General features: G+C 41.8%; 1 protein-coding gene across 1 annotated transcript in view; it reads left to right on the top strand.

The window, feature by feature from the left end:
• Window positions 1-21,592, top strand: part of LOC128698121 (protein turtle homolog B-like) — a 120,402-nt gene that overhangs the window by 39,594 nt on the left and 59,216 nt on the right. The window contains exons 4-7 of the mRNA XM_070097655.1: window positions 304-455; window positions 2,667-2,811; window positions 15,674-15,804; window positions 16,512-16,671. Of these exons, the coding sequence (XP_069953756.1) occupies window positions 304-455; window positions 2,667-2,811; window positions 15,674-15,804; window positions 16,512-16,671 (588 nt within the window). The remainder of the gene's footprint in view (window positions 1-303; window positions 456-2,666; window positions 2,812-15,673; window positions 15,805-16,511; window positions 16,672-21,592) is intronic.

Here is a 21,592-nt window from a genome sequence, read left to right as displayed (position 1 = left end):
AGGGGGCAAAGTTATTTAGAAATGTTGTATGCATTTCGTGATGTGACACTTTATACAGCGTGACTCGTCGATCTTATGGTTGTTTACATGTTGCGTCAACCAAACACCTGCTGTCCCAGAGCGACTACGAACCTAGGTGACAATATTTCTTAAAACTACTTATATTTCTTTTATTTTCCAGTGTACAGTAGAAGTATTAATTAATGTGACTCGCTTCTGCGAGGAAGATGATCCTGGAAGCCAGTAACAGACAACAGTGAAGGTTACCTCTTGCCACTAACGGTGTCTGCTTATTGTCAACAGTTCCACCGTTGTGGGTTCGTTTGTTGACGAGTCGAGATCCCGTAAGCGTCGGCAGACAGTATATTGTTGTGTGTCAGGCTTCTGGCTCCAGGCCTCCTGCAACCATTACGTGGCGTCTGGGCAACACAAGACTCACCACTCATAGCGATAAGGTGAGTTACTCACCTTTACTCACACAATTTAAGTACTCAACAATATTCTCAAACTCATCACTCACCACGATAAGGGTGGATCCTCACCCTCCTCTGCCATCCTTACAGTCGTGGATCCTCTTACTCTTGGTTAATTCTAAATCCACGTACTCTAAGTGCTTCACCACTAACTGAAACCATAAGTGTCATCACAGTAAACATCACCAGTAGGAAGCTACTGCCCTGTGGGCTCGTTATCTTTGATTACAGTATGAATATTATTATTATAATGTCATCAGAATAAGTATTCAACTTCAAGGAGTTATTTAAAAGCAACTGAGTCAAGGAATCAAGAAAAATTATATAATTATTTTAAGGAAAGTTATAATTATTATAAGTTATGCTCGAATGAAAACTTTCAAAAACTTGCCTGAATTTATTTTTCTTCCTCCAACTCATTGTTTTTATTTTGTTCATAATTCACAGCCGTTGAGCTTCAAAATTTCAACTTTTATGTACGGTAACTAGGGCTAAATTCTTCCAAAACACTGATTTTTTTCATTAACGTTAAATCACTTTAAGTAAATGCCAGATGAGCTCTTCTGATGGGCTTCCGAACTTAATGGAAAATGTTTGTTACCGCTAGCGAAGTTTCTTCTATTGTTTGTGTCCTGGCAAATTCCTCAATATATTATAAGAATTAAAAAAAGCACTCGAAAACGTTGGAATGCTTGACATAACTGAAAAATGACTCGACTAATTGGCATAAAATTTTCGCCAGTGGTGTGGATGCTAGCTGATGGTTGTGGTGGTGGCAAGTGATGGTGGTAGTGGTGGCAAGTGATGGTGGTAGTGGTGGCAGGTGGTAGTGGTGGCAGGTGATGGTAGTAGTGGTGGCAAGTGATGGTGGTAGTGGTGGCAAGTGATGGTGGTAGTGGTGGCAAGTGATGGTGGTAGTGGTGGCAAGTGATGGTGGTAGTGGTGGCAGGTGATGGTGGCAGTGGTGGCAGGTGATGGTGGTAGTGGTGGCAGGTGATGGTGGTAGTGGTGGCAGGTGGTAGTAGTAGGTGACTGTCACATATCTGAAAAGGTATTGTATAGGCCACATCAACCATTTGTTCCTGTTCTATAAGATGATAAAAGGAGAGAGGATCGCTGCAGGAATACTTCTAGGATATTCTTGGCAGATCTTTCCCAAAATCAACTTATTTTTAAAGCAACGCAAGTTGGTAGCTATAAAACTAAGTCTGACATTTACGTGAGATGTACACAAATAACCTGTACATAGGAGAGCGAAACTTACAGCGACGTCTCGGTCAGACTCGGACCATTAACTAGTCCAGTCGAAAACCGTCAATACAAATAACCCGCTCATTACTCCATGAGCGGAGATATATATATATGTCGTGCCGAATATGTAAAACTGGTCAATTAGCAAGAACTCATTTAAAATTAAGTCCTTTCTAAAATTTTCTCTTATACGTTTAAAGATATATTTTTTTCATTAATGTTAATGTAAAAATTTATAATTTTGTACCAAAAGGAACTTAGAAAACTTACCTAACCTTATTATAACAAGCGCAATTTATTTTAGCCTAACCCAACTAAATATATTTTAGATTTGTTTATAATAATTTAATACTAAACAAACACAGTGAAATATATTTTTTTCGTTAGGTTAAGAATGATTTTGGCGAAATTATTCCATACACAAATTTTCGCTTGTCCTATATGGCAAGATGAGCGTTGCTATTTAAGCCAAGATCGCAAGTTCTGCCTATTCGGCACGACATATATATATATATATATATATATATATATATATATATATATACATATATATGATGCCGAATCGACCAGTTTGGCCCATTCTGCCAAATTAACAGAAAATTTGTTTTGATCATGATCGGGAATCGATGTAAACATAGCGAGCAAAATATATATCATTGATTTTAAGTAATATTAAACAAACTGAAACTGACCTGTGCTGAATTTTGCTAAAAAAAAAATTCTACTTTAAGTGACGTTAGGTGAGGTTTCTAAGTCAGTTTTAGTCTAAAAGTAAAAATCTTTATATCATTGTGGATAAAAAAAAATATTAGCTATCAATCTGTAAAATAAATTTTTGGAAAAATTAATTTTAAGGGGAACTTGGCCTATTCAGTAAGTTTAGCATATTATGTACAATATAAATGGTAATGAAACTTCAGTATGTTTATACTTTTGTGTCAGCTGAGTGATGAGGGTAACGTAACAACGAGTGAGCTGAAGTTTACACCTGAAGTTGGTGATGGTGGTGATGTGTTGTCGTGTCTGGCTCACTGCCCGGCACTCACTACACTGCCTCTCATAGACGAGTGGCTCCTCCAGGTTTATTGTGAGTATAAACCACTGCTCTCACCTACTAACTCACACTCTTGCAACTTTATATTATTGTTAATATTAATATTAGTATTGTAATTAAAAAAATATTTTATAATTATAATAAATATTCTTGTTCTTATTATAATAAATTTTACTGTAAGAATAATTATATAATAAATTTTATATTATTATTATTAATAGTAGTAGTAGCAGTAGTAGTAGTAGTAGTAATGCAGTGTTAGTAACGAAGGTATTAACTTGTCTTCCCATAAACCTCACCTACACAAAACGCGACAATTTTCTTAAAGTTTGGTTTAATAAAATTTCAAAAGAACCTTAACTACCATTCAATTCCTTTTATTGGAGAATCGATGTTTATTTCTGAGTGTTTCTGTGTTAGGATCGTTCACCGTTAATTTTATTCCCTTCTAAATTTTGTATTTTCTTAGTTAACTTTCACTGCCAGAAAATATGATGTAGTAGAGTTATGTAACTTGATGCTGACGATGGGTTCTCCATCCAAGGAACTGGAGTTGCATTCCTTTGATCAAACCGTTTTACTTATCCCCCGACAGGTTTAGCTCTCCCACAGTAAATGTTTAGACAATTAGCAAGCAATTGCTTGTGGTAGAGGTTGAGTCATAGCACCTGGTACAGCCTATTAGCTTTATTTTCGAAGGCTTTGCTAATATATGATGGTCTCCAGGATCCGGCTATACCTGCTCTTAAAGCTGTGTATTGTGTTTGCCTTTAATTTACTACCTTACGTTTAGGTTCTTGTTTAGCAGATATTTGTCCCGTGGATCCCATTCACTGCAATTTAAACATATTGTTCCTGTTAAAACTATCTGCTGTCTTGAGTATTCTGTATGTCATGATCATCTCTCTCATGGTCCTCTTCTTATTCTTGAGATGTTAAGTTAAATTTTTTTGTCTCATGATAAAACCTCCAGTTAGTGGGTTTCAGTCACTGGTGTCAGGAAATATTTGTCTGGCTTCGTGGCCATTAAATTACCACCCCAAGTTTTTCCTCAGTCCCACAACTAAGCTCATAGCTTGATTAAGTTGGGCTCCACACTGGCGCTACTTACTCAAAGATGGTCCAAAAGTAAGTTGTTCATAATATTCAAAATGAATCTTTAGGTTAATAAAGTTGTGGCCACTTTTGCAAAGGTTGCTAATTGTTGTGTAACGTTGAACCCGTGTAGAACCTGTGTTGAACCTGTGTAGAACCTGTGTTGACCCTGTGTAGAACCTGTGTTGACCCTGTGTAGAACCTGTGTAGAACCTATGCTGAACTTGTGTAGAAACTGCGCTGAGCTTGTACAGAACCTGTGCTGAACCTGTATAGAACCTGTATTGAACCTGTATTAAGCCTGTGTAGAACATCATGGTTATACTACAGGTTTACACATCATTAATAAAGCCTCACCTAGATTACGCAGCTCAGTTCTGGTCTCCATATTACAGAATGGATATTAATTCGTTAGAAAACATTTAGCGACGAATGACAAAATTAATTCATAGCATTAGAAATCTTCCTTATGAAGAAAGATTGAAGACCCTTAAACTACATTCACTTGTAAGACGAAGAATGAAGGGAGACTTGATCGAAGTGTATAAGTGGAAGATGGGTATTAATAAAGGGGATATAAATAAGGTTTTGAGGATGGAAATATAATGAGGATATCCCTCCAAGAGAGAACCCGCAATAATGGGTTCAAATTAGATAAGTTTAGATTTAAAAAGTATATAGGAAAGTATTGGTTTGGAAATAGGGTAGTTGATGAGTGGAACAGTCTGCCTAGTAGGGTTATTGAAGCTAAAACGTTGGGGAGTTTTAAATTTAGGTTGGATAAATACATGAGCGAAAGGGGTTGGATTTGAGTGGGACTTGCATGTGAGTTAGTGGATTTATCAGAGCATATTGTTAGGGTAGAACTATAGTGGGTTAGGCAAATATTCTGTTAATGAGTTGGATTTGTGAAAGACCCGCCCAGTATGGGCCAACAGGCCTATTGCAGTGTTCCTTCGTTCTTATGTTCTTATGTTTTATCGAGATCCTATATGGAGAAGTGAATGTTGAATGTTCCATCTTCGAACGATCTGCGTGATTCCTATTGCCTTCGATATTTTGTCCGCTTTCATGGCCTTCATCATCCTTCTACATACAGGATGGTGACGGACAGTAGAGGTCCATTATTTGATCGTCGCCCTCGTTTACACCAACCTTTTTACCTTCGTATTCGCTCACTATTGATTTATCTTCAATTGCCTCTTTTATATGTACATCTAGCAACTAATATTTCTCTTTATCCTTGGAAGGTTTCCACAGTACAAGTCTGTTCTTCGTCACCGCCGAACGCAGAAGCTCAAATACTTACAGCTGCTTCTCTCTCTTTTTTTCTTAATCACTTCCGGTCTCATTCTCATGACGTTGCAGTGTCGAGCTTGCAGCAGTGTTGCTGAGGTAATTTATTACTCAGCTGGCATTTTCACAGCTGAATTGTATGAAATTCTCATAGCGATTATACGTACTGTGTCTAGGCCTACCTCAACATCTGAGGTAGTCTCAGACTCCTCTAGTGCTTCGCAAGCTATCAAAAAATTTAATTCGCCTCATCTCCTAATGCTTCATATACAACTTTGGTTGCGCTTCATTTCTAGCAAAAACAATAAAATAATTTTCTTCTGGGTCCCTGAGCATGTGGATAGTTCAGAGCAGAGAGCAGGCGGACTCTGCTGTGTGGTCAGCAATATATGACTTTAAATTTTGAGAATATTTTGCTGTAGTCTCTAGCCACCTTCGCAACCGTTGGTAACAACGTTTGTCTAAGGTAATTCATAACAAATTATATTCTGTCAAGCCGTGTTTAGGATTCTGGTCTTATCATCGATATCGTGGTTGGGAGACTACGCTCTCCCGTCTTCACATCGGGCACACACGTCACATGGATATCTCATGGAGAGGCGCCCAGTGCCACTCTACCAGAATTGTCAGGTTCCAGCTTCAGTTTGCCATATTCTATTAGACTGTCCTGTCTACCAGCGGGCATTTAGAATTTACCTCCGACGTCGTCACCGCTCTAATACACTCACTTTATCTTCCCTCCTCGCTGACGGTCCCACCTCTGACACAGACTCCCTCTTGCACTTTTTGACAGCAACAGATTTATTACACCAACTTTGATTATACTTCCTTTAGCACTTCTCACCGGCCTGACAAACTACCTCTGTTATTCTCTCCATCCTCGTTAGTCTCTAATCAAGCATATTAAATCTTTAGTACACACTACCCGACAGCGCTGTGTGACCCTTGTGGGTTTAGCACTTAGCTATGATTATAATGTGGATTTACCTGAGGCCGTGGACTGTCTTCTTGCACTTGACTCACTCTTATATTTATTGTTTTAACTCTGGGAATTTGTCATAAAACTCCAAAAAGTTCGTAAGACAAGATTTTTATTTCTTAAATGCTTATAACCTCATCAGAATTTTTGAAAAAATGTGTATATCCTTGTGTGTGTGTGTGTGTGTGTGTGTGTGTGTGTGTGTGTGTGTGTGTGTGTGTGTGTGTGTACTCACCTAGTTGTGATTGCAGGGGTCGAATCACAGCTCCTAGTCACTACTCGGTCACTCTTCCTGCTCTATGAGCTTTATCATACCTCTTCTTAAAGCTATGTATGGATCCTGCCTCCACATCATCACTTCCCAGACTATTCCACTTCCTGGCAACTCTGACTGAAGAGATACTTCCAAACATCCCAATGATTCATCTGAGTCTTCAGCTTCAAACTGTGACCCCTTGTTGCTGTGTCCCATCTCTGAAACATCCTGTCTCTGTCCACCTTGTCGATTCCTCTCAGTATTTTATATGCCGTTACCATATCTCTTCTATCTCTCCTGTCCTCCAGTGTTATCAGGTCGATTTCCCTTAGTCTCTTCTTGTAGGACATGCCTCTTAGCTCCGGGACAAGTTTTGTTGCCAACCTTTGCACTTTCTCTAATTTCTTTACGTGCTTAACCAGGTGTGGATTCCAAACTGGTGTTGCACACTCCAATATAGGCCTAATGTGCACGGTGTACAGTTTCCTGAACGATTCCTTATAGAGACGTCTGAATGCTGTTCTTACGTTTGCTAGGCGCTCGTATGCTGCAACAGTTATTTGGTTGATGTGTGCCTCAGGAGATGTGCTTGGTGTTATACTCACTCCGAGATCTTTTTCCTTGAGTGAGGTTTGTAGTCTCGGGCCCACTAGACTGCACTCCGTCTACGGTCTTCTTTGCTCTTCCCCAATCTTCACGACTTTGTACTTGGTGGAGTTGAACTCCAGGAGCCAGTTGCTGGGCCAGGCCTGCAGCCTGTCCAGATCCCTTTGTATTTCTGCCTGGTCCTCGTCCGATTTGATTCTTCTCATCAACTTCACATCTGCAGACAGGGGCACTTCTGAGTCTATTCCTTCTGTCGTGTCGTTCACAAACACCAGAAACAACACCGGTCATAAGACTGACCCCAGTGGAACCAGCTCGTCCCAGACACCCACTCCGATACCTCTTCACGTACCACGTGTGTGTATGTGTGTATATGTGTGTGTGTGTGTGTGTGTGTGTGTGTGTGTGTGTGTGTGTGTGTGTGTGTGTGTGTGTGTGTGTGTGTGTGTCATAGTGAACGCGTACTCATCATCAAAAACTACTGACAGCTTCCAACAAGTTCCCTCAGAAGTTACTCAGTAATGAACTATACACAAAGTTCAACTTCCTCTCTAATTAAGTCTCTGCTAAAGTCTTTTTTATCAGATTTGTCATAAAAGTGTTATTAAGTTAGACAATGAAGGCAGAAGGTACGTTGATGCCGACAAATATGGAAAGACACAAGTACCTTCATACATTTAAGACTTCTTAATGATTCCCAAATAATTCTCACATAGAAGAATGAATATTATGACGATATTTCGGTCCGACTTGGATCACTAACTAGTCACCCACTAAGTTAATGGTCCAAGTCTGATCGAAATGTCGTCATAGTTTATTTCTCCTATGTGCGGGTTATTTGTGTATTGTTACATCTTGTGATATCTTCACTGATTCACCAAAGTCTTCCAACTCAGTTGATTGTACAGCTCCTTGCAGAATAAAGCAAGTCCAAGAGGGAAAAATATCAGCTTCTTCAGATGCTTCCTGGGCATCAATAGTCTTGAAGGTTTGTAGATGAATGGTTTAAAGAACCGACATGTTGTTAAATTATAATTTAACAGCATGTCGGTTCTTTGAACCATTCATCTATAGTCTTGAAGGTGGTGGCTGGTTGTGAAGGAAGAGCGATTTGAGAAAGCTAAGAGTCATGGGTTGGTTGGACAGGCGCAGTGGAAAGAGGAAATGGGTGGGCGGCTGGTGTGTAAGAACGGTGATATTGGAGTCTTAAGAGAAGGTGGATAGTAGCACAGGTGTGGTGGTTTAAGTAGCCTGAGAAATGTCATCTATTTTAGTAGGAGCAGTGGCTGGTTGAGTAGTAGATGTCAGATCGGCTGGAGCAGTGAAACTGACTATTTTAGGAGTCTGAAAAGTTAGTTAATTATGGTGCTGAAGGAACCATTTGGTTTTGATATTCGATGGTTGTCTTTAAGACGCTGGTTGATTACTTGGTGGTGAGCCTGTCTAACCACTTAAGAAAGACAGATTTTTAGCCTTAAGTGCTAGTGTGAGAGTATGACTTGAATACCGCGGCCCTGGAGAGTCTTCATGTCATTGGAGGTAACTATCTTGTCCCTCTTATCGTCGCTGATACAGAAGGCGATGAAAGCGTCCTTAGTTACAAGTATGCCGGTAATCTTAACTCGGAGACTGTTCTTCAGAGAGGCTGCCAGGGTGAATCTTGAAGAATCTTAGACGGTACCGCTGAGTGGTTTTATCTTAACACGATGCTCTGGCATCCTGGAAGAGCACGACAAGACGATCCTGCGTTAATGGGTAAAGTTTTCTTTTCCAAAGGGGATCGCAAAGAGGCTGGTGTTAGAGAGAGCTTCTCCTATCTGCTTGTGGTGAGGACAGCAGGTGAGTGAGGAGGTGCAGAGAATGGGAGATGAGCAAGCGAGTGCTGGGAGATGAGCAAGCGAGTGCTGACAAGGGAAGTCAAATATTGAGAAACTATAAACAGTAAAGGGATGGAACCTCCCACACATAATAAAAAAGATGAGGCAGGGTACAAAAATAATACAACAGACGGTGAAGGAAGTTGATATAAATGAACAGACACAAAATACAGTGAATCGTATAACATAAATGGAGAATTCTTTGATTTTTGAGTTTCCAGGGCATCAAGCAGAGACAATAAATGAAGGAATGAGAGATGATAGGAGAATTGTTAACAGTCATAACATCTGGGTTGGCAAAAAAAATTAGATAAATTATTTCATAGAACGACGTCACCAAAATCAAAAAGAAAAATAGGGTACTTAACAGGAAATCAAACTTCAGGAAGTGGAAAAGGTAAGAGAGAGTAATTATGCGGAGAGATTGAACAAAATATAAGCAGAGGAAAGCTGCAAACAGAGGAAATCGCAAAGAGAGGCAATTAGAGAAGAAAGAGTGGTGGTGCTATATCAAACAGCAACCCCCCTCCAACCTCTCTAGTCGAAATACCACTAATAATCCAGCTACTTTCCCAGTTCCTTTGCTTACCCTAATTTCTCACATCCATTCCCTCATTTCCTCATTTCTCTCTTCATAACAGCTCTAGTGATAACACTTATCCCTCTCCCTCTCATGCTTCTTTTACTAATCCTCACTCTCCCACTCCAACTCTCTCCAGAAGCCGGTCCCAATACCAGAAGTCCCAGCATAAACTGACGGATAAGAGTGTGGTATGCAAAAGTAGATGGTATTATAAACCAAAGATGTGAATTATAGGATAGAGTAGCAGATGAGCATCCAGATACTGTAGCTATACCAGAGACAAACTTTTCTGGAATGCTAATCAATACATGTGAGAAAAAAGAAAGCGGTGTGGTGGCACTATTAATGAAGAATAAATGGAGTATTAAAGATTACATTGTAGGAGAAAGAACGGCTGGAGGGCCCTAAGTAACAGAAGCAGTTGTTTATGAACCTCCACCGAGAAACAGAAAACCATGAACAGCAAACTCACAGTGCAAAGTCTAGAGACAGCAAGTAAAACCAAAGCAAAACTCCCGATTATAGGTGATTTAAATCACAAGGAAATAGAGTGAAAAAACTGGGATCCTCATAAATGGCCAGAAAAATGAAGAGCAAAATTTATTGAGACAACAATGAAAAATTTCTCGACCCAACATATCCAAGAAGCCACAAGAATGAGAGCAGGAACGAACCAGCTTGACTACACCTGGTTTACATTTTAAATGAATATAACGTAGACGAATTTGAAAATGGGTTATCACAACTAGTGATTACATGATGCTCACCTTTGAATACTGGATAATAGTGGGAGTGGAGAAAAATACAAATATTAAACCGATTTACAGAAGAGATTATGCAGGAATGAAAGATTTTCTTAATTCATCACAGCGGTTCAGAGAAATGACTGGACAAACAACCAAAAAGATAATGAAGGATCATGTCAGGAAGTGCCTGGAGGCAACTGTAAGACTGGTAGTAAACAGGAGGCCTGAGAAGTCATTATACAGAAAGCAACTGCAAGACTGGTACTAAACAGGAGGCCTGAGAAGTCATTGTACAGAAAGCAACTGCAAGACTGGTACTGTTAGGTAAGACACATATGCAACAGTTAGGTATCTTTATTTCGAAACGTTTCGCCTACACAGTAGGCTTCTTCAGTCGAGTACAGAAAAGTTGATAGAAACAGAAGATACTTGAAGACGATGTAATCAGTCCATCACCCTTAAAGTTTTGAGGTGGTCAGTCCCTCAGTCTGGAGAAGAGCATTGTTCCGTTGTCTGAAACAATATTGTTTCAGACAACGGAACAATGCTCTTCTCCAGACTGAGGGACTGACCACCTCAAAACTTTAAGGGTGATGGACTGATTACATCGTCTTCAAGTATCTTCTGCTTCTATCAACTTTTCTGTACTCGACTGAAGAAGCCTACTGTGTAGGCGAAACGTTTCGAAATAAAGATACCTAACTGTTGCATATGTGTCTTACCTAACAATCTGTCGGTATTTTATACCATTTTAATGTTCAAGACTGGTACTAAACAGGAGGCCTGAGAAGTCATTGTAGAGAAAGGTACTGCAAGACTGGTACTAAACAGGAGGTCTGAGAAGTCATTATACAGAAAGCAACTGCAAGACTGGTACTAAACAGGAGGCCTGAGAAGTCATTGTACAGAAAGCAACTGCAAGACTGGTACTAAACAGGAGGTCTGAGAAGTCATTATACAGAGATAAAGAGTCCTTCATTTAATTCGAGGCCAAGGGAAGATGCAAAATAACCAGCAAAAAATAAAGAATACGGATGAAGGCAGAGAATAGGAAGGCTAGCAGAATAGTGAGAATAGTGAGGCTAGCAGAATAGTGAGAATAGGGAGGCTAGCAGAATAGTGAGAATAGGAAGGCTAGCAGAATAGTGAGAATAGGGAGGCTAGCAGAATAGTGAGAATAGTGAGGCTAGCAGAATAGTGAGAATAGTGAGGCTAGCACAATAGTGAGAATACGGAGGCTAGCAGAATAGTGAGAATAGTGAGGCTAGCAGAATAGTGAGAATAGGGAGGCTAGCAGAATAGTGAGAATAGGGAGGCTAGAAGAATAGAGAATAGGGAGGATAGGAGAATAGTGAGAATAGGGAGTCTAGCGGAATAGTGAGAATAGGGAGGCTAGCGGAATAGTGAGAATACGGAGGCTAGCAGAATAGTGAGAATAGGGAGGCTAGCAGAATAGTGAGAATAGGGAGGCTAGCAGAATAGTGAGAATAGGGAGGCTAGCAGAATAGTGAGAATAGGGAGGCTAGCAGAATAGTGAGAATAGGGAGGCTAGCAGAATAGTGAGAATAGGGAGACTAGCAGAATAGTGAGAATAGGAAGTCTAGCAGAATAGTGAGAATAGGGAGGCTAGCAGAATATTGAGAATAGGAAGGCTAGTTGAATATTGAGAATAGGAAGGCTAGCAGAATATTGAGAACAGGGAGGCTAGCAGAATAGTGAGAATAGGAAGGCTAGCAGAATATTGAGAATAGGGAGGCTAGGAGAATAGTGAGAATAGGAAGGCTAGCAGAATAGTGAGAATAGGGTGGTTAGCAGAATATTGAGAATAGGAAAGGTAGCAGAATATTGAGAATAGGAAGGCTAGCAGAATAGTGAGAATAGGAAGGCTAGCAGAATAGTGAGAATAGGAAGTCTAGCAGAATAGTGAGAATAGGGAGGCTAGCAGAATAGTGAGAATAGGAAGGCTAGCAGAATATTGAGAATGGGGAGGCTAGCAGAATAGTGAGAATCTGAAGGCTAGCAGAATATTGAGAATAGGGAGACAAGCAGAATAGTGATAATAGGGAGGCTAGCAGAATGGAATAGAAAGGCTAGCAGAATATTGAGAATAGGGAGGTTAGCAGAATAGTGAGAAAAGGGAGTTAGCAGAATATTGAGAATAGTGAGACTAGGAGAATAGGGAGGCTAGCAGAATATAAGAGTAGGGAGGCTCGCAGAATATTGAGAATAGGAAGGCTAGCAGAGTAGTGAGAATAGGGAGGCTAGCAGAATATTGAGAATAGGGAGGCTAGCAGAATATTGAGAATAGGGAGGCTAGCAGAATATTAAGAATAGGGAGGCTAGCAGAATATTGAGAATAGGGAGGCTAGCAGAATATTGAGAATAAGGAGGTTAGCAGAATAGTGAGAATAGGGAGGCTAGCAGAATATTGAGAATAGGGAGGCTAGCAGAATATTGAAAATAGGGAGGCTAGTAGAATAGCGAGAAGAGATGCGCTAGCAGAATATTTATAATAGGGAGGCTAGCAGAATAGTGAGAATAGGAAGGTTAGTAGAATAGTGAAAATAGGGAGGCTAACAGAATAGTGAGAATAGGAAGGCTTGCAGAATAGTGAGAAAAGGGAGGATAGCAGAATAGTGAGAATAGGGAGACTAGCAGAATAGTGAGAATAGGAAGTCTAGCAGAATAGTGAGAATAGGGAGGCTAGCAGAATATTGAGAATAGGAAGGCTAGTTGAATATTGAGAATAGGAAGGCTAGTTGAATATTGAGAATAGGAAGGCTAGCAGAATATTGAGAACAGGGAGGCTAGGAGAATAGTGAGAATAGGAAGGCTAGCAGAATAGTGAGAATAGGGAGGTTAGCAGAATATTGAGAATAGGAAAGGTAGCAGAATATTGAGAATAGGGAGGCTAGCAGAATAGTGAGAATAGGAAGGCTAGCAGAATATTGAGAATGGGGAGGCTAGCAGAATAGTGAGAATCTGAAGGCTAGCAGAATATTGAGAATATGGAGACAAGCAGAATAGTGATAATAGGGAGGCTAGCAGAATAGAATAGAAAGGCTAGCAGAATATTGAGAACAGGGAGGTTAGCAGAATAGTGAGAATAGGGAGTTAGCAGAATATTGAGAATAGTGAGACTAGGAGAATAGGGAGGCTAGCAGAATATAAGAGTAGGGAGGCTCGCAGAATATTGAGAATAGGAAGGCTAGCAGAGTAGTGAGAATAGGGAGGCTAGCAGAATAGTGAGAATAGGGAGGCTAGCAGAATAGTGAGAATATGGAAGCTAGCAGAATAGTGAGAATAGGTAGGTTAGCAGAATATTGAAAATAGGAAGGCTAACAGAATAGTGAGAATAGGGAGGCTAGCAGAATATTGAGAATAGGGAGGCTAGCAGAATATTGAAAATAGGAAGGCTAACAGAATAGTGAGAATAGGAAGGCTAGCAGAATAGAGAAAATATGGAGACTAGCAGAATTATGAGAATAGAGAGGCTAGGTTAATAGTAAAACTGACTATGGAAGGATAAATAGAGGCAGTGAATATCAATTTATGAATGACTTAGCAGCAAAGGCTAAACCAGACATATGAGGAGGAAGATAACTGTGAGAGATTTAGTAATAAAGCTGATGAGAGAGAAGGAACATAATTCACAGAAGACGATGAAAAAATTTGCGATGAATTAAACAGAATATTTACGGAAGTATTGAGTAAAGAAACAAGGTTGGTGCCAGAGTGCAAAGTTGAAAAGGTAATCAGCGGATATTGGAGAGAACTCAAGTAGGAAGTAATGACTACACAATCCATGGGACCTGACGGCACATCGCCATGGATGGGACCTGACGGCACATCGCCATGGATGGGACCTGTCGGCACATCGCCATGGATGGGACCTGACGGCACATCGCCATGGATGGGGCCTGACGGCACATCGCCATGGATGGGACCTGTCGGCACATCGCCATGGATGGGACCTGACTGCACATCGCCATGGATGGGACCTGACGGCACATCGCCATGGATGGGACCTGTCGGCACATCGCCATGGATGGGACCTGACGGCACATCGCCATGGATGGGGGCCTGACGGCACATCGCCATGGATGGGGGCCTGACGGCACATCGCCATGGATGGGACCTGACTGCACATCGCCATGGATACCGAAGATAAGGAAAACTTCGTGAACCTGGAGCTATAACACACATGTCCCTGGAGAAAGGAAACATCACACAACTGGGAAATTGCAAACATGATCCTAGTATACAAGTCGAGATGACAGACAAAGGGCACTGAATTATAGACCTGTAACATTGACATGTATACTGCCCAAAGAATTATAAAAAAAAAGATAATCAGGAAAAGAGTGGTTGCACATCTAGAGAGATGTTTTATTTTTACGGAAAACTAACATGGGTTTAGGGAGGGTAAGTCTTGCCTCACTAACTTACTCCAGTTCTACGACAGAATAACGAAGATCAGAGACGAAAAACTATACTGGGTTGACTGACTCACGAAATCGTAATGACACGATTGCAAAGAAACCATTCCACGGGTGGGGATAGAACCCACGATAAGAAAGTATCAAAACTCCAGACCGTCGCGTTAGTCACTGGACCAGCTGTGGCTAACTGGTCCAGTGACTAACGTGACGGTCTGGAGTTTTGAGACTCTCTGATCGCGGGTTCTATCCCCACCCGTGGTATGGTTTGGGATGAGTGTTTTTTCTTGGACTGGATAAAAGCATTTGAAACTGTACTCCACCGGAGACTAATTCACAAATTAGAGCATGAAGGGATACGAGGTAAAGTCCTTCGCCGGGTCAAGAAATACTCGAGGAAGAGAAGTTAGAGGGTGATGACATATATTAGGTCAATCATAGAGAATACAGTACCAGAATGTAGCCTTCATCTGCTCAAACCATATAAAAAACTAAAAGAGATTCGAAGGTTTGTAGCAAGACTAGTCAGAGAGCTGAGGGGATTGAGTTAAGAGAGACACTAAAGAAACTTTATCTGACTGCTTTAGAAGAAAGAAGGACTAGGAGAGACTTGATTACGACATGCAAGATACTCAGAGGCTTTGACAAAGCAGGCAATAAGAGGCGTAGAAGCAAGAGGTCATAGATGAACCACAGGGACGACAGGAAACACTTTACAATTTGAAGGTGGTAAATAAATGGAATGAGGTACACGTTGAAGTTGTAAACTCAATACGAAGTTTCAACAGTAGGTATGATGTAGCCCATGGGGCCAAGAACCAACACTGCCAACGATTGTGGTTTAAGAGCTGAGACTCAACCCCCTTCTTAAACACAATTTGCTAAGTACACATATACATTCACTCTCTCTCCCTCCCTACTTCGTCTTCTATGTTATGGTCTCAACGTAGGTTCTTCTACTCGATAAGTTTTTCAGTATCTCTGTTAACATGTGTTAAGACATACATTGTGTTAGCAGACGTTCCTGTGGCATCCCTGCACCCAGGACGGTCACTCAACCTCAGCAACATAGAAGAGGGTGACGATGTGTACTTCGAGTGTTCTATCAAGGCCAATCCCTGGGTCTACAAGATTGTCTGGCTTCACGAGGTAAGGCTCACTAGACGACAATAGTAGGGTCATTGAATTTAAAACTTCGGGTAGCTTCTAATTTAGGTTAGATAAATACATGAGAGGAGTTGGATCTGAGTGGGACTTGTCATGAATTATTAGGCTTATCATCTTCAATGATAAGCCCGTGGGATAGATCGCGGGTTCTATCCCCACCCGTGGTATGGTTTGATAAGCCCGTAGCTTGGCACGTGAGTTAATTAATAATCCAAAGATAATCATCTTTTTCATAGGCTGTGTACCGCTGCGGTCCACATGATTGACTCTGCTTGTCATGGCAACACACACACTAATGAATTTACTGTACCGTATTGTCCATTATCTTGTCTTGTCACGCTCTAGCATTTTAACAAATCAATTGTTAGGAAATTGCAATGTGCTGATAGTAGAGGACATTGCCTCTCACACTTCCAAAGTAATAGAAACAACATTATGCATTGACGATCACACCTCTACAGCATCAGGAGGTACGAGGTTAATTCTCATAGCTCTACAGGGCCTGGAGCTACAATATTAACTCTCATACCTGTACAGCACCTGGAATAACATCAACATTCATACATGTACAGGACCAGAAACTGTAATATCAATTCTCGAATCTCTACTGGCCAGACGTTATACCACGCATTAACTTTCACTCTTCTACAGCACCAGAAGCAACATCACTAACTCTCATTCATCTATAGGGCCAGGAGCTACAACACAACGTGACTGCTGGAGTCATCATAAGCAACCAGAGCCTGGTGTTGCAGCGGGTGGGCAAGTCAGCCTCTGGCCGCTACTACTGCGTAGCTTCCAATATTGAGGGTGATGGTCAGTCCAACCACATCAAACTCAAGGTCAAATGTGAGTTAAAATGTTCCTAGTAATACCTCATATTTTAACACATCTCCTATTTTCCACCTCGGTAGTGACACAGAGAGGGAACCAGTCACCCTCACTCACTCCCCCGCTGCCTTGACTCAGTTTGTAAATATAACCTGATCATACGCTAAATTGCTGGTGACATCACACTTCTGGTAACATCACACTGCTGGTAACATCACACTTCTGGTAACATCACACTGCTGGTAACATCACACTTCTGGTAATATCACACTGCTGGTAACATCACAAGACAAGACAGTTTAGGCAAGACCCCATGTGGGGTGAGCTGGGAAGATTGGACAGGCGAAGAATAGCGTTGGAGAGGAGTGTCCACAGTCGAGGATAAAGTGCCAGGGCTTAACCCAGCAGGTAGGAACTCGTAGGACTCACTGGAGAAATCAGGAAGAGTAGGCTCAGTTGCTACGGTTTTGTGGAGGCTGGAGGTCTACCTTCTTAATAATATCGTTTTTTTTTTTTTTGTACAACAAGTACAGGCCTAGCTGACATTAAAGACATACTATTGTATAGAAAGCTGCTTGTATGCAGAGCATTTTGGGCAAATTAGGTCAGTTTTGTCCCGGGATGCGACCCACACTAGTCGACTAACTCCCAGGTACCTATTTTACTGGTATGTGAACATACACAGTTGGTGTAAAGGAACATGCCCAATGTTTCTACCCTCGCTGGAAATCGAACCCAGACCTCGTCGTGTGAAGCAAGATCTCTTGCCACCAGGCCACGGGGCACCGTGGCCTGATGCCACGTTAGGCAGCAGGTTAGGTTGCAGGACAGAGCAGGCAGGTAGGAATATCAGAGCGCAGCATACTGGTGGTGTTATTTGATGTGATTAAGGTGGCAGGTTTGTAGAAGAGCCATTTTCAAATTTCTTGAAGCTGCTCCTATAGAGGTGGTAAAGTTTTCTCTTGTTTCCAAAGATGAATCGTAGAGGCTTGAGGAATTCTCGAACTTGGGTAAGTGTAAAGTGATGAGCTTGTTCGCGGGAAAACTTGACAGTTTCTGCACCGAGGCCTTTGTAGAGTCCAGTGCAGGTCATGGTGTCAGCTTTTGATGGAGCAGTGTAGAAGGTAATGCTCTCTCATGTTGTTGTGCTACAATCCTCAATATCATCTTATTCTGACGTGGATTCAGTAGACGAGTCTACCATGGTGCTAGCAGGTGACCAAGGGTGGACAGGAACAGAGGAAAAGTGTACTGGTGGCGTAACATCAGGTTGGGGGGCGGTGGTGGCGGTGGGTAAGGCAGCATGAGCGGTGGTGTCGGAGGTTGTGAAAGGTGCAGGAACAGTTGCTTGGGCAGTAGGAGGCAGGTCAGCAGGTATATTGAAGTGAAGACGTTAAGAAGAATCCTGAGGATGTCAGATGAAGGTGTGGAGTCAGGGGATAACGAAGGCAGGCAAGTTGTTACGTTAGAATATTTCATTGGTGGTGGTGTTGAATGAGCCTGGGTTGGCTGCATTAACAATGTGCGCATACACCATACAATGCAGCACCTTGGAGGGAGCCGTGTCCGGAAGTGGAGAGAGAATTTTCTTGGTATCAGACTGTAGTTTTGTTTTGGCGATATATGTTGGAGATTTGGGGATGCTTTTCTAAACTTCTTTGATTTTTCTTTGACAGCAATTCCTTCCGTAGTGAGCACTTAGCTGCAAGGGTATGATGAGTGCCCTTGCAGATGAGGCAGGTTGGAGTGGCATTGGTAGTGGAACAGGCTTTTGAAATCGTGATCTTTTTTGCAGTTGGAACAGAATTTCTTGTATTTAATGAGACAGTCGGTCGTTGAGTGATGGTAAGAATAACAGTTCCAGCAGGGTGAGACATGAGCGAAACGTTCTGTGTCTGTGTGTCGTACATGAATATGGTATAAGATGGCTAGGCGGCTAGGCCACCAGAAAGCGCTTTGGTAGCCATATCGATGTTGGAAAAGGTGAGTTTGATCATTGAAAAAGCTTTTGGAATTTTGGTGATGCTGTCAATCGAGTCCCAAGTGTTTTGTTCCTCGATAGAGGTCTTCAGGTCAGCAGTTGATAGGGATGTGATGTTCTTGTCCAACCGTCTGGCAAAAACAGAACGATTCGCCAACAGGAAAGGTGAAGGAGATACGCTGAATTGTTGGTCACCGACTGTCTTCACTGCGGTGTCGTCCGTGAGTTTTGATGCTCCATTGTTGTCAGTACAGACGACAATAGAGGAGTCCTTCAGATAGTAGATTGCTGCGAATTTGACCTGCAAGCAGGTCCTTACAGCGGAAGCAAGGAATAGTTTGGTGTCATTTATGACTCCACTGGCTGGTTTAATCTTTACACGATACAAAAGCATCGTGAAGGAGTAAAGGCGATGGTGTGTAGGTTACAAATTCCCCTCCCCGACGGGGATCGAAAGGATACTTCTTGAGGTAGAGCGACTGTGACTTGTCAGTATCAAGGTCCGCAGTGCAATCTGCTGGTAACATCATGCTGGTGGTAACGTCACACTGGTGATAACGTCACACTGGTGATAACGTCACACTGGTGATAACGTCACACTGGTGGTAACGTCACACTGGTGGTAACGCCACACTAGTGATAACGTCACACTGGTGGTAACATCACACTGGTGGTAACATCACACTGGTGGTAACATCACACTGGTGGTAACGTCACACTGGTGGTAACGTCACACTGGTGGTAACATCACACTAGTGGTAACATCACACTTGTGGTAATGTCACACTGGTGGTAACATCACACTGGTGGTAACATCACACTGGTGGTAACATCACACTGGTGGTAACATCACACTGGTGGTAACATCACGCTGGTGGTAACGTCACACTGGTGGTAACGTCACACTGGTGGTAACGTCACACTGGTGGTAACATCACACTGGTGGTAACATCACACTGGTGGTAACATCACACTGGTGGTAACGTCACACTGGTGGTAACATCACACTGGTGGTAACGTCACACTGGTGGTAACGTCACAACATTACTAACAATCACTTCAACTTTACATTGAAAAGGAAAATCCAGCTTTATATTTCATTATTGTTTTTGGCTACATTTAGCTTTAGTAAGAGACCAAAATTTCGCATTATTCTGGCCACTGCAGAAACCGTAATTTTTCACATTCTGATGAAATATTATTTCTGTTATTTACAGATCTAACTGATATAATAATTAATTTTTTTTTTTGCTTCCAATCAAAACAAATACATCTGGTTATACATGAGAGGTCTTTTTCAGAACCAAATTTTGAGGCAACAGATGGTTTCCATATAATAATATGATTTACATAACTTAGTCTTGCTAGCTGTGTTATAAGCACATCACTCTTACTAAACACGCGGGAATTTCTTGACAATATCCTTATCGTCTTTTGAAGTCTAGGAGTGACATTTTTACTCCTGCGAGGATCCTACTGTGTGTGATGGAATATGGCTAGGAAATATAGCTAGCATTTGTTCCCACAATGTAACCATCGTATATAATACATTAGCTGCACAGTGTCGGTGCAGTAAGCTCACTCCCTGCTCCATCAGATTTATCATACCTCTTCTTAAAACTATGCATCCTCCACTATTTCACTTTCCAGAATATTACACTTCCTCACAACTCTGTGACTGATGAAATACTTTCTGACATCCCTGTGACTCATCTGAGTGTTCGACTTCCAATTGTTACCCCTTTTTACTGTGTCCCATCTCTGGAACATCTTGTCTCTGTCCACCTTGTCGACTCCTCTCAGTATTTTATACGTCGTTATCATGTCTTGTCTATCCCTCCTGTCCTCCATTGTTGTCAGGTTGATTTCCCTTAACCTTTATCGTAGGACATGCCCCTTAGCTCCGGGACTAGTCTCGTTGCAAACCTTTGCACTTTCTCTAATTGAAGTGCCTGGCTGGGTGTGGATTCTAAAGTCGTGCTGCATACTCCAATACGGGCCTGACGTGCACTGTGTACAAAGTCCTTAACGATTCCTTACTGAGATGTCGGAATGCTATTCTAAGGTTTGCTAGGCGTCCATATGCTGCAGCAGTTATATGGTTGATGTGCGCTTCAAGAGGTGTGCTCGATATTATTCTCACCTCAAGATCCTTCTCTTTGAGTGAGGTTTATAGCCTTTGGTCCCCTAGACTGTACTCTGTGGTCTTCTTTACCTTTCCTTTGTACTTGGTGGCGTTGAACTCCATGAGCTAATTGCTGGACCAGACTTTCAGCCTGTCCAGATCCCTTCGTAGTCCTGCCTGGTCCTCATGCGATTGAATTCTCCACATTGTCTGAAAACAGGGATATTTCTGAACCTATTTCTTCCAGCATGTCATTCACATACACCAGAACAGCACCATTCCTAGGACTGACCCCTGGGGAATCCCTCTAGTCACACGCGCCCACTCTGACACCTCGTCACGTACCACAACTCGCTGATACCTTCCCGTCAGATGTTCACTGATCCATTGCAGTGCTTTCCCCTGTTATACCTGCCTTGTCCTCCAGCGTTTGCACTCATCTCTTGTGTGGGACTGTGTCAAAAGCCTTCTTACAGTCCAAGAAAACACAATGTACCTAATTCTCTCTCTTGTCTTATTGCTGTCATCTTGTCATAGAACTCCAGTAGGTTTGTCATGCAGCATTTCCCGTCCCTGACTGCTTGCTGGTTGTCGTTGATGAAATAATTTATTTCTAAGTGCTCCATCACTCTTTTCCATGAATCTGCATTACTACACTGATCTGTAGTTCAGTGCTGCGTATCTGGGACTACATTTGCTGTCTTTCATACCTCAGATAGTCACCCTGGTTCGATAGATGTGTTGAAGATTGTTATTAGTATACAGAGCATTCTGGTCCCTCCTTCAGGACTCACAGAGAGATGTTATCCGACCCCATCGCCTTTGAGGTATCT

Source organism: Cherax quadricarinatus, chromosome 58 (assembly GCF_038502225.1).
Source record: "Cherax quadricarinatus isolate ZL_2023a chromosome 58, ASM3850222v1, whole genome shotgun sequence".
NCBI lineage: Eukaryota > Metazoa > Arthropoda > Malacostraca > Decapoda > Parastacidae > Cherax > Cherax quadricarinatus.
The sequence above is the reverse complement of the archived record's forward strand: the minus strand, read 5'-3'. Positions and strand labels throughout refer to the sequence as shown.